This window comes from Pristiophorus japonicus, chromosome 2 (assembly GCF_044704955.1).
Source record: "Pristiophorus japonicus isolate sPriJap1 chromosome 2, sPriJap1.hap1, whole genome shotgun sequence".
Taxonomy (NCBI): Eukaryota; Metazoa; Chordata; class Chondrichthyes; family Pristiophoridae; genus Pristiophorus; species Pristiophorus japonicus.
The window spans coordinates 293,709,455-293,722,937 of record NC_091978.1 but is presented as its reverse complement, the minus strand read 5'-3'; the positions used below and the strand labels follow the sequence as shown (position 1 = coordinate 293,722,937).

Here is a 13,483-nt window from a genome sequence, read left to right as displayed (position 1 = left end):
GCTATTTGGTTCAGTTCAACCTTGATAAGTTGTGTTGTACCATGATATTTCACAGTAGTGTTTTTTTTAATTCGTTTCTGGGATGTGGGCGTCACTGGCAAGGCCAGCATTTATTGCCCATCCTTAATTGCCCTTGAGAAGGTGAGCTACCTTCTTGAACCTCTGCAGTCGGTGTGCTGATGGTACTCCTATAGTGCTGTTAAGGAGGGAGTTCCAGGATTTTAACCCAACGATGACGAAGGAACGGCGATATACTTCTAAGTCAGAATGGTGTTTGACTTGGAGGGGAACTTGGAGCTGGTGGTGTTCCCATGCGCTTGCTGCCCTTGTTCTTCTAGGTGGTAGAGGTCATGGGTTTAGGAGGTGCTGTCGAAGAAGTCTTGGCGAGTTGCTGCAGTGCATTTTATAGATGAAACACACTGCAGCCCCAGTGGAGGGAGTGAAGGTTTAAGATGGTGGATAGGGTGTCAATCAAGTGGGCTGCTTTGTCCTGGATAGTGTTGAGCTTCTTGAATGTTTTTGAAGCTGCACTCATCCATGCAAGTGGAGAGTATTCCATCACACTTGTGCCTTATAGATGGTGGAAAGAATTTGGGGAGTCAGGAGGTAAGACACTCGCCCAGCCTTTGACCTGCTCTTGTAGCCACAGTATTTATGTGGCTAGTCCAGTTAAGTTTCTTGTCAATGGTGACCCCCAGGATGTTGTTGGCGGGGGATTCGGCGATGGTAATGCTGTTGAATATCAATGGGCAGTGGTTAGACTCTCTTATTGGAGATAGTCATTACCTGGCACTTTTGTAGTGCGAATGTTACTTGCCACTTATCTGCCCAAGCCTGAATGTTGTCCAGGTCTTGCTGCATACGAGCATGGACTGCTTCATTATCTGAGGAGTTGCGAATGGAACTGAACACTGCGCAATCATCAGCGAACATCCCCACTTCTGACCTTGGGATGGAGGGAAGGTCATTGATGAAGCAGCTGAAGATGGTTGGGTGTAGGACACTGCCCTGAGGAACTCCTGCAGCAATGTCCTGTGGCTGAGGTCATTGGCATCCAACAACCACAACCATTTTCCTTTGTGCTAGGTATGACTTCAGCCAGCGGAGAGTTTTCCTCCTGATTCCCATTGACTTCAATTTTACTAGGGCTCCTTGATGCCACAATTGGTCAAATCAGCATCATCATCATCATCATCATAGGCTGTCCCTCAAACGAGGATGACTTGCTTCCACGAGTTCACAGTTGTTTCGATGAAGGACCCAATGTTCCAGTCCGGAACTCCAATTGAGGGGGTGGAAGATGCCTGAGCGTGAATTTTTTTTTTAACGTGTGGTGACTGTTGCACACCAGCCACCACACGGGCTTGACAGAGCTAGGCCTTTATTCAGTGGCAAGGGTTAACCAGGACGACTGGAGACCTGCTCTGCTGCACGGACCTAGCGCGCACACACATCGCAGTGTGGGCTGGCCCGTGCTGCCCCGTACCTTCGTCTGTCGCACCTCCGCCACGATCTCTCACCGCTCCTCCACCATAAACATTCACCGCATCTCACCACAAACACTCGCCGCTCATCCACCCCGACCTTCCCACTCCTCTGTACCTGGGCCCTGTCGATTTTCCTGCCCACGCTCCAAAACGGCGACCAGTGTTTTGATGACATCACCCATCTCAAAATCGTTGCATATTTGGAGCAGCTCGTGCTGGAGGTTGAAGTGGTATGCCAATCCAGCTCTTATAGTTGTCGACCTACGGAGCTGTTCTCTTGCAGGTCGGGGGCCACGGTGCCCCAGGCCCACCGCTCCAGCTCTTATACTTGCCGACCTGCGAAGCTGTTCTCTCACAGGTCGGTAGGGCCACTGCCTTGATGTCAAGGGCAGTCACTCTCACCTCACCTCTGGAATTCAGCTCTTTTGTCCATGTTTAAACCAAGGTTGTAATGAGGTCTGAAACTGAGTGGTCCTGCCGGAACCTAAACTGAGCATTGGCGAGCAGGTTATTGGTGATTAAGTGCGACTTGATAGCACTGTCGATGACATCTTCCATCACTTTGCTAATGATTGATAGTAGGCGGTAATTGGTTGGATTGGATTTGTCCTGCTTTTTGTGGACAGAACATACCATGGCAGCTTTGCACATTGTCGAGTAGATGCCAAAGTTGTAGCTATACTGCAACAGCTTAGCAAGAGGCGTGGCTAGTTCTGGATCACAAGTCTTCAGCACGACAGCCAGGATGTTTTGAGGCCCATAACCTTTGCTGTCATCATCATCATAGGCAGTCCCTGGGAATCGAGGAAGCCTTGCTTCCACTCTCAAAATGAGTCCTTAGGTGGCTGAACAGTCCAATACGAGAGCCACAGTCCCTGTCACAGGTGGAACAGATAGTCGTTGTGGGTAAGGGAAGGTGGGACAGATTTACCGCATGCTCTTTCCACTGCCTGCGTCCTATATGCAGTGCACTCAGCCATTTCTTGTGGTAGGGACCAAGGAGGAGGCCGAGATGGATCATCCACTCGGCACTTCTGACTGAAAAGGATTGCAAACGCTTCAGTCTTGTTTTTTGCAATTACGTGCTGGGGTCGGCCAGCATTCAGGATGGGGATGTTTGTGGAACCTCCTTCTCTCGTTGGTTGTTTAATTGTTCACCACCATTCATGAATGCATGTGGCAGGACTGTAGAGCTTTGATCATGCATTGGCTGTGGGATCGCCTAGCTCTGTCTATAGCATGCTGCTTCCGCTGTTTAGCATGCATGTAGTCCTGCATTGCAGCTTTCCCAGGCTGCCACTTCTTTTTTAGGTATGCCTGGTGCTGCTCCTGAAATGCTCTTCGGCACTCCTCATTGAACCAGGTTGGTTCCCTGGCTTGACAGTAATGGTAGATTGAGGGATTTGCTGGGCCATGATTACAGATTATAGTGGAATACAATTCTGCTGCTGATGGCCCCACAGCGTCACAAGGATGCCCAGTTTTGAGCTGCTAGATCTGTTCTGAAGCTATCCCATTTAACATGGTGGTAGTCCCACACAACACGATGGAGGGTGTCCTCAGTGTGAAAGCGGGACTTCGTCTCCATAAGGACTTTGCGGTGGGCAATCCTACCATTACTGTCATGGACAGATGCATCTACGACAGGTAGATTGGTGAGGATGAGGTCAAGTAGATTTTCTCCTCATGTTGGTTCTCTCACCACCTGCCACAGGCCCAGTCTGGCAGCTATGTCCTTCAGGCTCGGTCAGTAGTGGTGCTACTCTTGTGATGGATATTGAAGTCCCCCACCCAGAGTACAATCTGTGTCCTTGCTACCCTCAGTGCTTCTTCCAAGTGGTTTTCAACATGGAGGAGTACTGATTCATCAGCTGGGGAAAGACGGTAGGTGGTAATTAGCAGGAGATTTCCTTGCCCATGCTTGATCTGAAGCCATGAGACTTCTTAGGGTCTGGAATCAATGTTGAGGACTCCCAGAGCCACTCCTTCCCGACTGCATACCACTGTGCTACCACCTCTGGTGGGTTGTCCTGCCGGTGGGACAGGACATACTCGGGGATGATGATGGAGGAGTCTGCGACATTGGCTGAAATGTATGATTCTGTGAGTATGACTATGTTGCCACCAGTTTTTTGTCACATACAATACAATATTGTGCTACCATAAATTTCATTGAAATCAATGGGATGAAAATCGGGCGAGTTCTACAACGGATAAACAATTTGTCCACCAGATTACTGCCCAAGCGGTGATGGTGAAAATTACCCTATTGATTCAAGTCTCCATCACTACCTCCAGCCTTGTGGGTAACTTGGTTGGGGAGTGGAGTTACAATATATCCAGATTCAGAATGTTTCTCTGTTTGTTGAGTTCATTGGATAAAATAATGTTTGCTGTATGTTCCATTGTACGCCTTTTGGGTTATATGGTTGGAAATGTCATGCGTTTTGCTTTCACAACTCTACTCCGTTCTCCAAGCATGTGCTCTTTAAGTTGTAAGTCATTCAAGGGGTCTGGGAGTCTTAACTTTGTTTATACTTGCTGCTTTGTGCCAGTATAAAAGTGGTATTGATCTCATAACTGTAGAATGTTGCCAATGTAAACCCTTAGTAGGAACTATAAAAACTGCTCTGAATGTGTTGGAAAAACTTACCACCCAAGAGCTGGCTTTTGGATGGTTTTAACCAAGCATTGTGTAGGTGAGAACACCTGTGAAACTGAAATTGGCATAAAGTTCTCATGATTTTCAGCAACCCTTGCAACCGTGTTCTGATGCAATTGGCAGTTAGACAAAACGGGTTGTAATGGCCTTTAATAGTTGCAGCGCACCAGTGAAATTTAAAATACAATTAAATACATCTGATCCAAATTATTATGTTTATTCTTGTAATTAAAAATAAATTTTTCCAATGTATTTTATGATTACTATGGCAATGCACTCTATGATTTGAGCCTCAGGCGATGACATCTTAGATATGCATTGGTATTTAGAGACAAACCGAAGTGTAAACACAGCTGAAAGGATAGCATGTAAAGTAAAATCCAATTGCAAAGATGAATTGGCATTGTGCTAGTAATGTAAGCAGGCTTATAGGGATTCTCTGATTAGGATTCTTATCTGTGGTTCATGTCTTCATTGTTGACATGAGTCTTTGGGATTTAATTGGGACTTGGATTTCTCCAATTAGTGTAGCTATTAACACATATAGTCAATGTATGCCCTAGCTGTAATTAAAAGTTTAATTCCTAACCAATGTTATCTTACTGTAATCAAGTGATTTAGCAACCTTCAAAATCCCTGCTGCCAGCAGGTAAATTAGTTTGAATATCGTAAATGTTAAAAGATGTCCTAGAAAATCTTGGGCTCATTTCAGAAACCTAGTTATGATAGGGAGGGGCTACAGATGAAATATTTTTACAGTGTATAAATAATAATCCATCCTTTTGCATATAATTTCAGGCAACTGATGAGCCTTCAACAAAACCCTTTGAACAAACTGTGGCAGGAACGAGCCTTGTGCCTTGGCAGTAGCACCACATGCAAAAATTCTCTTAGTGGTCATATCTCGGGTACCGTTTTGGGATTTGGAGAAGATGAATTAGGTAATCAACCCGATGTTTGCAATTAATGCTACTGTTAAACTATCTGTTCATATATACTGGAGACAAATTTAATTGGATGAACAAAATTTCTTGATCACAAATTAGGCAAAATAATTTTCTTTAATTGTTGCACATTCTATGAAAAATGATTAAGTCCACTATAATTCACCATCCGTAAAAACTGATATCCTGTGAAGGAAGTTCTGTATCATGATCCAACAGTGATGGCAGAAAAGAAATGCCAGAAGCAGCAAGAGGTTCAGCTAACTAATCACTCATATGTGGCTGTATCTGCTGATCGTATCCTAACTCGCACCAAGTCCTGCTCACCCATCACCTCTGTGCTTGCTAACCTACATTGGCTCCTGGTCCAGCAACACCTCGGTTTTAAAATTCTCATCCTTGTTTTCAAATCCCTCCATGGCCTCACTCCTCCAGTCCTACCACATAGAAAATAGGTGCAGGAGTAGGCCATTCAGCCCTTCGAGCCTGCACCACCATTCAATAAGATCATGGCTGATCATTCCCTCAGTACCTCTTTCCTGCTTTCTCTCCATACCCCTTGATCCCTTTAGCCGTAAGGGCCATATCTAACTCCCTCTTGAATATATCCAATGAACTGGCATCAACAACTCTCTGCGGCAGGGAATTCCACAGATTAATAACTGAGTGAAGAAGTCTCTCCTCATCTCAGTCCTAAATGGCCTACCCCTTATCCTAAGACTGTGTCACCTGGTTCTGGACTTCCCAACATCGAGAACATTCTACCCACATCTAACCTGTCCCGTCCCGTCAGAATCTTGTATGTTTCTATGAGATCCCCTCACATCCTCTTAAACTCCAATGTATAAAGGCCCAGTTGATCCAGTCTCTCCTCATATGTCAGTCCATCCATTCCAGGAATCAGTCTGGTGAACCTTCGCTGCACTCCCTCAATAGCAAGAATGTCCTTCCTCAGATTAGGAGACCAAAGCTGAACACAATATTCCAGGTGAGGCCTCACCAAGGCCCTGTACAACTGCAGTAAGACCTCCCTGCTCCTACACTCAAATCCCCTAGCTATGAAGGCTAACATACCATTTGCCTTCTTCACCGCCTGCTGTACCTGTATACCAACTTTCAATGACTGATGAACCATGACACTCAGGTCTCGCTGCACCTCTCCTTTTCCTAATCTGCCGCTATTCAGATAATATTTTGTCTTCGCGTTTTTGCACCCAATGTGGATAACCTCACATTTATCCACATTATACTGCATCTGCCATGCATTTGCCTACTCACCTAACCTGTCCAAGTCAACCTGCAGCCTCTTAGCGTCCTCTTCACAGCTCACACCGCCACCCAGTTTAGTGTCATCTGCAAACTTGGAGATATTACACTCAATTCCTTCATCTAAATCATTGATGTATATTGTAAAGAGCTGGGGTCCCACCACTGAGCCCTGCGGCACTCCACTAGTCACTGCCTACCATTCTGAAAAGGACCCGTTAATCCCGACTTTCAGCTTCCTGTCTGCCAACCAGTTCTCTATCCACGTCAGTATATTACCCCCAATACCATGTGCTTTGATTTTGCACACCAGTCTCTTGTGTGGGACCTTGTCAAAAGCCTTTTGAAAGTCCAAATACACCACATCCACTGGTTCTCCCTTGTCCACTCTACTAGTTACATCCTCAAAAAATTCCAGAAGATTTGTCAAGCATGATTTCCCTTTCATAAATCCATGCTAACTTGGACCTATCCTGTCACTGCTTTCCAAATGCGCTGCTATTTCATCTTTAATAATTGATTCCAACATTTTCCCCACCACTGATATCAGGCTAACCGGTCTATAATTAACGCTTTCTCTCTCCCTCCCTTTTTAAAAAGTGGTGTTACATTAGCTACCCTCCAGTCCATAGGAATTGATCCAGAGTCGATGGACTGTTGGAAAATGATCATCAATGCATCCACTATTTCTAGGCCACTTCCTTAAGTACTCTGGGATGCAGACTATCAGGCCCCGGGGATTTATCGGCCTTCAACCCCATCAATTTCCCTAACACAATTTCCCGCCTAATAAGGATATCCTTCAGTTCCTCCTTCTCACTGGACCCACTGTCCCCTAATACTTCCGGACTGTTGTTTGTGTCTACCTTCGTGAAGACAGAACCAAAGTATTTGTTCAATTGGCCTGCCATTTCTTTGTTCCTCTGAGATGACTGCACTTCTCCAATTCTGGTCTCTTACCCAATTTCCATCGCTCCACCGTTGATGGTTGTGTCTTCAGCTGCCTAGGCTCTAAGCTGTGGGATTTCCTCCCTAATCCTCACCGCCTCTCTACCTCCCCACGTTCAAGACACTCCTTAAAATCTACCTCATTGACCAAGCTTTTGCTCACCTGTCCTAATATCGACTTGTGTTGCTCGGTGTCAAATTATGCCTGATAACGATCCTGTGAAGCACCTTGGAACCTATGTTAAAGATGCTATATAAATGCAAGTTGTTGTGGTGGTGGTGGTGGTGGGGGGTAGAGAAGATAAGCAAAGTCACTTTGGGATCAAGTTGGGTCAAAGATAACATGCTTCTAAATGAAAGATTGATCCTCATGTCTCAGGCACAGAATTCCCATATCTTAGCCAAGGAGATCTTAAGTACCCCAAGCCGCCATTGATAATTGATCAGACAGCCTGATTTATTGCTGTGATCTCGCAGGATAGATCTGTCTCGGGAGTCTGAAATTCTTCTCACTTGACTCCAGAAAATCATGCAAGTCAACAGATAAGTTGCTCTTAGTTAGACAAACATTGGAAAGCTTATCAGTGCGCTGTGCTGGTAAGCTACATAGTTTAAAAAAATATAAATATAGAATTTGCCACAAAAGTCATCAGGAGTTGCTTTCTGTTTGCCTCACCACTTCTGTCATTTACAGTCGAACGTGACGATGACGTAGAACACATCCACCATTGTATGGGCGGACATATTTAAATACCACGCAAATGACACATATGCGTTAAATGTTGCGATTTCCATCATTTGAACCCCAGCACCACTGGGGTCAAGGAACGCCTGGGCATTCTTTGCATAAAGCATAGCCTGGGCTAGCAGAGGAGGTGATTTAAAAATGAAAGCCTGTGGAATTGCAGAGTATTTGATTGTATGCACTGTCAAAAAAGGATTATTTCAAGAACTACCAAGACTCCCAGCTATGCTACACAGTGGGAAGCCACAGAGGCTGCTGCAGCCATGCTCCATGACCCCTAATGGACTCCCATGTAGAGGCTGAGGAGCCCACCTCCGTTATGTAAAAGGTTCTATCTACAGCAAATCAGCTGAGGTAAGAGGCTAATTTTTGAGATGGGTGAAACTCCTGCCATGTCTAAGATTTGCCAGAGTCCTGCCAAAGCAGAAAATCCTGCCCTGTCTGTGACATGACCATTCCCAACATGCTTTGTTTATGCATTGCAAGCATATTATTATGGAGTGGGTTTATTGTATTTTTGGAACCTTCATTAATTTCCACGTATTGTCTGAAAGTACAGTGAGATAGTATTACAAGTATTTCTATTCTGGAACAAGATCAAGTATTAATGGAGCTTGTCGGAGCTTGGCAAGTTTTAAAAAGTTTTATGAGGTGGTGAATCATCACATCTGTATCTACAGAAAATAATTGGCCACTGCGATGTGATTTCACTGATTATTCCTATTGAAGCAGCTGTGAATATGTATTCTTTAGTATAGTGACCTCACTGAATAATTATGGACATGCAAGGTTTTATTGTATTCATGTAATGAGCAAAATTATTTCACCTTGACCCATGTACAGCACCAGATAACAGGATTTTCAGACTATAGACAAAATAATATTTAATAATAGATGGTATCTGTGTCAGAACCATAACACCTTTCTCTCTTCCTCTTCACAGAACCTTCCAAGTTTTACTCTATATACCTAATTTCCCCCTCCCCTTCCTAGATGCTTACGTAAAATGTAATAGCATTTATGTAAATACTGTTAAAACAAATGAACTATCTTTTAAAGCAAGCTGTCTGGAAGAATACTTTATTTTGGTTGACCTACAGTCATTTAACAAAAATTTACTATACATGTTAACGTGCTAATACTAGTGTCAGCTGTGGCTCAGTGGGTAGCACATTTGCCTCCGAGTCAGAAAGTTGTGGGTTCAAGGACTTGAGCTCATAAATCTAGGCTGACACTCCTGTGCAGTACTGAGGGAGTGCTGCACTGTCGGAGGTGCCGTCTTTCGGACGAGATGTTAAAACGAAGACCTGTCTGCTCTCTCGGGTGGACATAAAAGATCCCATGGAACTATTTCGAAGAGGAGCAGGGGAGTTATCCCCATATTCTGGCCAATATTTATCTCTCAATCAACATGACAAAAACAGATTATCTGTTCATTATCACATTGATGTTTGTGAAAGTTTGCTGTGCGCAAATTGGCCGTCGCTTTTCCCACATTACAACAGTAACTACACTTCAAAAGTACTTCATTGGCTGTAAAGCGCTTTGAGACATCCGGTGATCGTGAAAGGCGCTATACAAATGCAAGTCTTTCTTTAATAGGGGATTTAGCATTTTAGTTTACAGAAAGGCAAGTTGATTTTTGAGGGATTAGAAAATTGATAACCATGTAATCTGTTTTAAATATTTTCTTCACGGTACAGACAATACAATACAATACTTCTTCACCCAGAGAGTGGTAAACCTGTGGAATTCTCTACCACAGAAAGTTGAGGCCAATTCACTAAATATATTCAAAAAGGAGTTAGATGTAGTCCTTACTACTAGGGGGATCAAGGGGTATGGCGAGAAAGCAGGAATGGGGTACTGAAGTTGCATGTTCAGCCATGAACTCATTGAATGGCGGTGCAGGCTCGAAGGGCCGAATGGTCTACTCCTGCACCTATTTTCTATGTTTCTATCAATAAACAATAATACTTGGACTGCATGAGGCTAGTGTTTGAAATCTTTCCAATTTGTTGTTTACAGGTGAGGTCTACATTTTGGCAAGCAGTAAGAGTGTGACACAAGCGCACAGTGGGAAGCTCTACAAACTGATTGATCCAAAAAGGTACAGCCCTGGCAAGTGTTCATGAAACCAGTATTGTTCAGTTGATGCACCACATGTATCAATCGTTGTCATTATATCTGCTTGGCAGCCGATATAAAGAATGAGTGAAATCAGTGCAGACAGCACCATCAAACTCTTCAGTTATGAGGGTAAAAAGATCATCTCACATCTGTATTTTGTTAACCATTAAGCATTAAGGCACAGGTAAAGCAGATGTCATTGTACCTGGAGCAAAGTAGTAAAACTTTGGAATTGCAAAACAAGCCTTTGATGATTGAAAAATAATTTTAAATCTCTAAAAAAAAAACTTTTATGCATTTAACTTTAACCATTTAATTGCAGAAGCTTCAGTGAGAATTAAAATGAGTCTCTATTTTTGGTAGCACTGATATTCAATCTATGCTTTACAACATTGCAATTGATTGTGCTTGCCTCAGCAGTCATTAAAGCAGAACTAAATGTCAGTTTCACTGGTAAATCTTGTATGTCCATAAAGCTATGAAGATATAATCAGATTGTCGATAACTTTTACTGACTTACCTCATCGTGGAAAATAGCCGTCCAGATGTTCAGGTTATTTTGGGCATTTACACCAGTATACATAATCTGATGCAGGTTCAACAAGGAGGTCCTGTCTCCCATGTTGAATAGTTTGAAATGGTTGAGAGAGTTTATTTTCAGGACTTTATTTATTTTTTTCTTTCTGTCATTGTTTATTATCCACTGTCATCTTTAACACTCTTTTGATTTCATTAATGGGGGTTGTCTGTGGTCTCATTTTTTTACTGTTTGTTACTACCAGCGTAAGATTCAACTTTCATTGGCGTAAGACTTGTACTTTGGTACTGCTGATTGAGGTGGTAAATTTGAATAACTTTAATGAACATCTGATTGCATGTCTTAATGTAGTTCTAGTGTTAAGCTCAAGGTGCTGTATATTGGAAAATGCAGCATTTACAGCTGATAGATATATATATGTATAAATGTCTCAGCCCCTTAATACCTGACTGTCAGATGCCGATGAAGACTGTTTTCAGACTAATGACCATGAGACACAGTGGCTGTGGGTCACATATCTAATTTATTTATATGATTTATTTATATTCAGAAATTCAACCATTTAAACCCACTATTTAAGCATGCCACTTTGAGACTAAAAGATTGATTTCCCAGGTTCAGTGTGCCAGGAAATCATGCCTGAGGCTGGAACTCAAGGTTGGAGGAAGTTGGAAGTGAAGAGCCAACACCAGTTTCTTTCACGACTGCTCTGTCCTAAATATGCAGCTTTAATGTGCTGAAATGTTTGTGTCTATTTCATGCATAAGAACATAAGAAATAGGAACAGGAGTAGGTCATAACGACCCCTCGAGCCTGCTCCGCCATTCAATAAGATTATGGCTGATCTGATCATGGACTCAGCTCCACTTCCCCGCCCGTTCCCCATAACCCCTTATCCCCTTATCGCTGAAGGAACTGTCTATTTCTGTCTTAAATTTATTCAATGTCCCAGTTTCCACAGCTCTTTGAGACAGAAAATTCCACAGATTCACAACCCTCAGAGAAGAGATTTCTCCTCATCTCTGTTTTAAATGGGCGGTCCCTTATTCTAAGATCATGCCCTCTAGTTCTAGTCTCCCCCATCAGTGGAAACATCCTCTCTGCATCCACCTTGTCAAGACCCCTCATAATCTTATATGTCTCGATAAGATCACCTCTCATTATTCTGAACTCCAATAAGTAGAGGCCCAACCTACTCAAACTTTCCTCATAAGTCAACCCTCTCATCCCCGGAATCAACCTAGTGAACCTTCTCTGAACTGCCTCCAAAGCAAGTATATCCTTTTGTAAATATGGAAACCAAAACTGTATGAAGTTTGGCCTCACCAATACCTTGTATAGCTGCAGCAAGACTTCCCTGCTTTTATACTCCATCCCCTTTGTAATAAAGGCCAAGATAACATTGGCCTTCCTGATCACTTGCTGTACCTGCATAGTATCCTTTTGTGTTTCATGCACAAGTACCCCCCAAGTCCCGCTATACTGCAGCACTTTGCAATCTTTGCATTTAAATAATAACTTGATCTTTGATTTTTTTCTGCCAAAGTGGATGACCTCACACTTTCCAACATTATACTCCATCTGCCAAATTTTTGCCCACTCACTTAGCCTGTCTATGTCCTATATTTGGAGCAAAAAAAATTAAATTTCACAACTCCCCACGATTTCCGCTAGGTTTGCTTTTCTTTAAATTGTACACCCTTTAATTCTCCAGCACTTAATTATCACACACTGTGGCATTAGCACCTACTTTGCAGTTCTTCAAAAAGTACTGACCACTCTGTGCTGCCGAGATTAAGCTGAGACTGAGCATTCAGCTCTAATGGTAGAGCTCTTGCCTAATAACTGCCGTTGAACTTTCTATGGTATTGGTGCTACAAAGAAAACATGCTGGCGCTGCATGGCTGACACGACAATGTGGCAATCATGCAGCTTCATCCAAACTTTTACCATCCAGCAGTATCCCACCCATCAATGTGACTTTAAGTCATCATCATCATAGGCAGTCCCTCGAAATCGAGGAAGAATGTTTCCATTCTAAAAGTGAGTTCTTAGGTGACTGAACAGTTCAATACAGGAACCACAGTCTCTGTCACAGATGGGAAAGTGCGGGTGGGACTGGTTTGCCGCACGCTCCTTCCGCTGCCTGCGCTTGTTTTCTGCATGCTCTTGGCGACGAGACTCGAGGTGCTCAGCGCCCTCCCGGATACACCTCCTCCACCTAGGGCGGTCTTTGGCCAGGGACTCCCAGGTGTCGGTGGGAATGTTGCATTTTATCAAGGAGGCTTTGAGGGTTTACTTGAAACATTTCATCTGCCCACCTTGGGCTCGCTTGCTGAGTAGGAGTTCCAAGTAGAGCACTTGCTTTAGGAATCTTGTGTCAGGCATGCGAACAATGTGGTCCGCCCAACTGGTCGAGTGTGGTCAGCGCTTCGATGCTACGGATGTTGGCCTGATCGAGGACGCTAACGTTGGTGCGTCTGTCCTCCCAGGGGATTTGCAGGATCTTGCGGAGACATCGTTGGTGGTATTTCTCCAGCGATTTGAGGTGTCTACTGTACATGGTCCATATCTCTGAGCCATACAGGATGACTTTAAGTACTCTGCTCGATGCAAGTGAAAGGCCACAAGGTCAAAGATTGACTAATGAAAGGCAAGTATTATTTACATTTTAAACAAAATAATCTGAAACTAGAACACATGCATCAGTAAATGGAATATTGCCCCGGTTGTGATGGAAACCTGTCAGGCACATTCACAACC

General features: G+C 43.6%; 1 protein-coding gene across 1 annotated transcript in view; it reads left to right on the top strand.

Moving 5' to 3' along the window:
* hhip (hedgehog interacting protein) overlaps positions 1-13,483 on the top strand; it is a 233,580-nt gene that overhangs the window by 128,581 nt on the left and 91,516 nt on the right. Inside the window, exons 10-11 of the mRNA XM_070865050.1 lie at positions 4,948-5,090; positions 10,081-10,162. Coding sequence (XP_070721151.1) covers positions 4,948-5,090; positions 10,081-10,162 — 225 coding nt within the window. The remainder of the gene's footprint in view (positions 1-4,947; positions 5,091-10,080; positions 10,163-13,483) is intronic.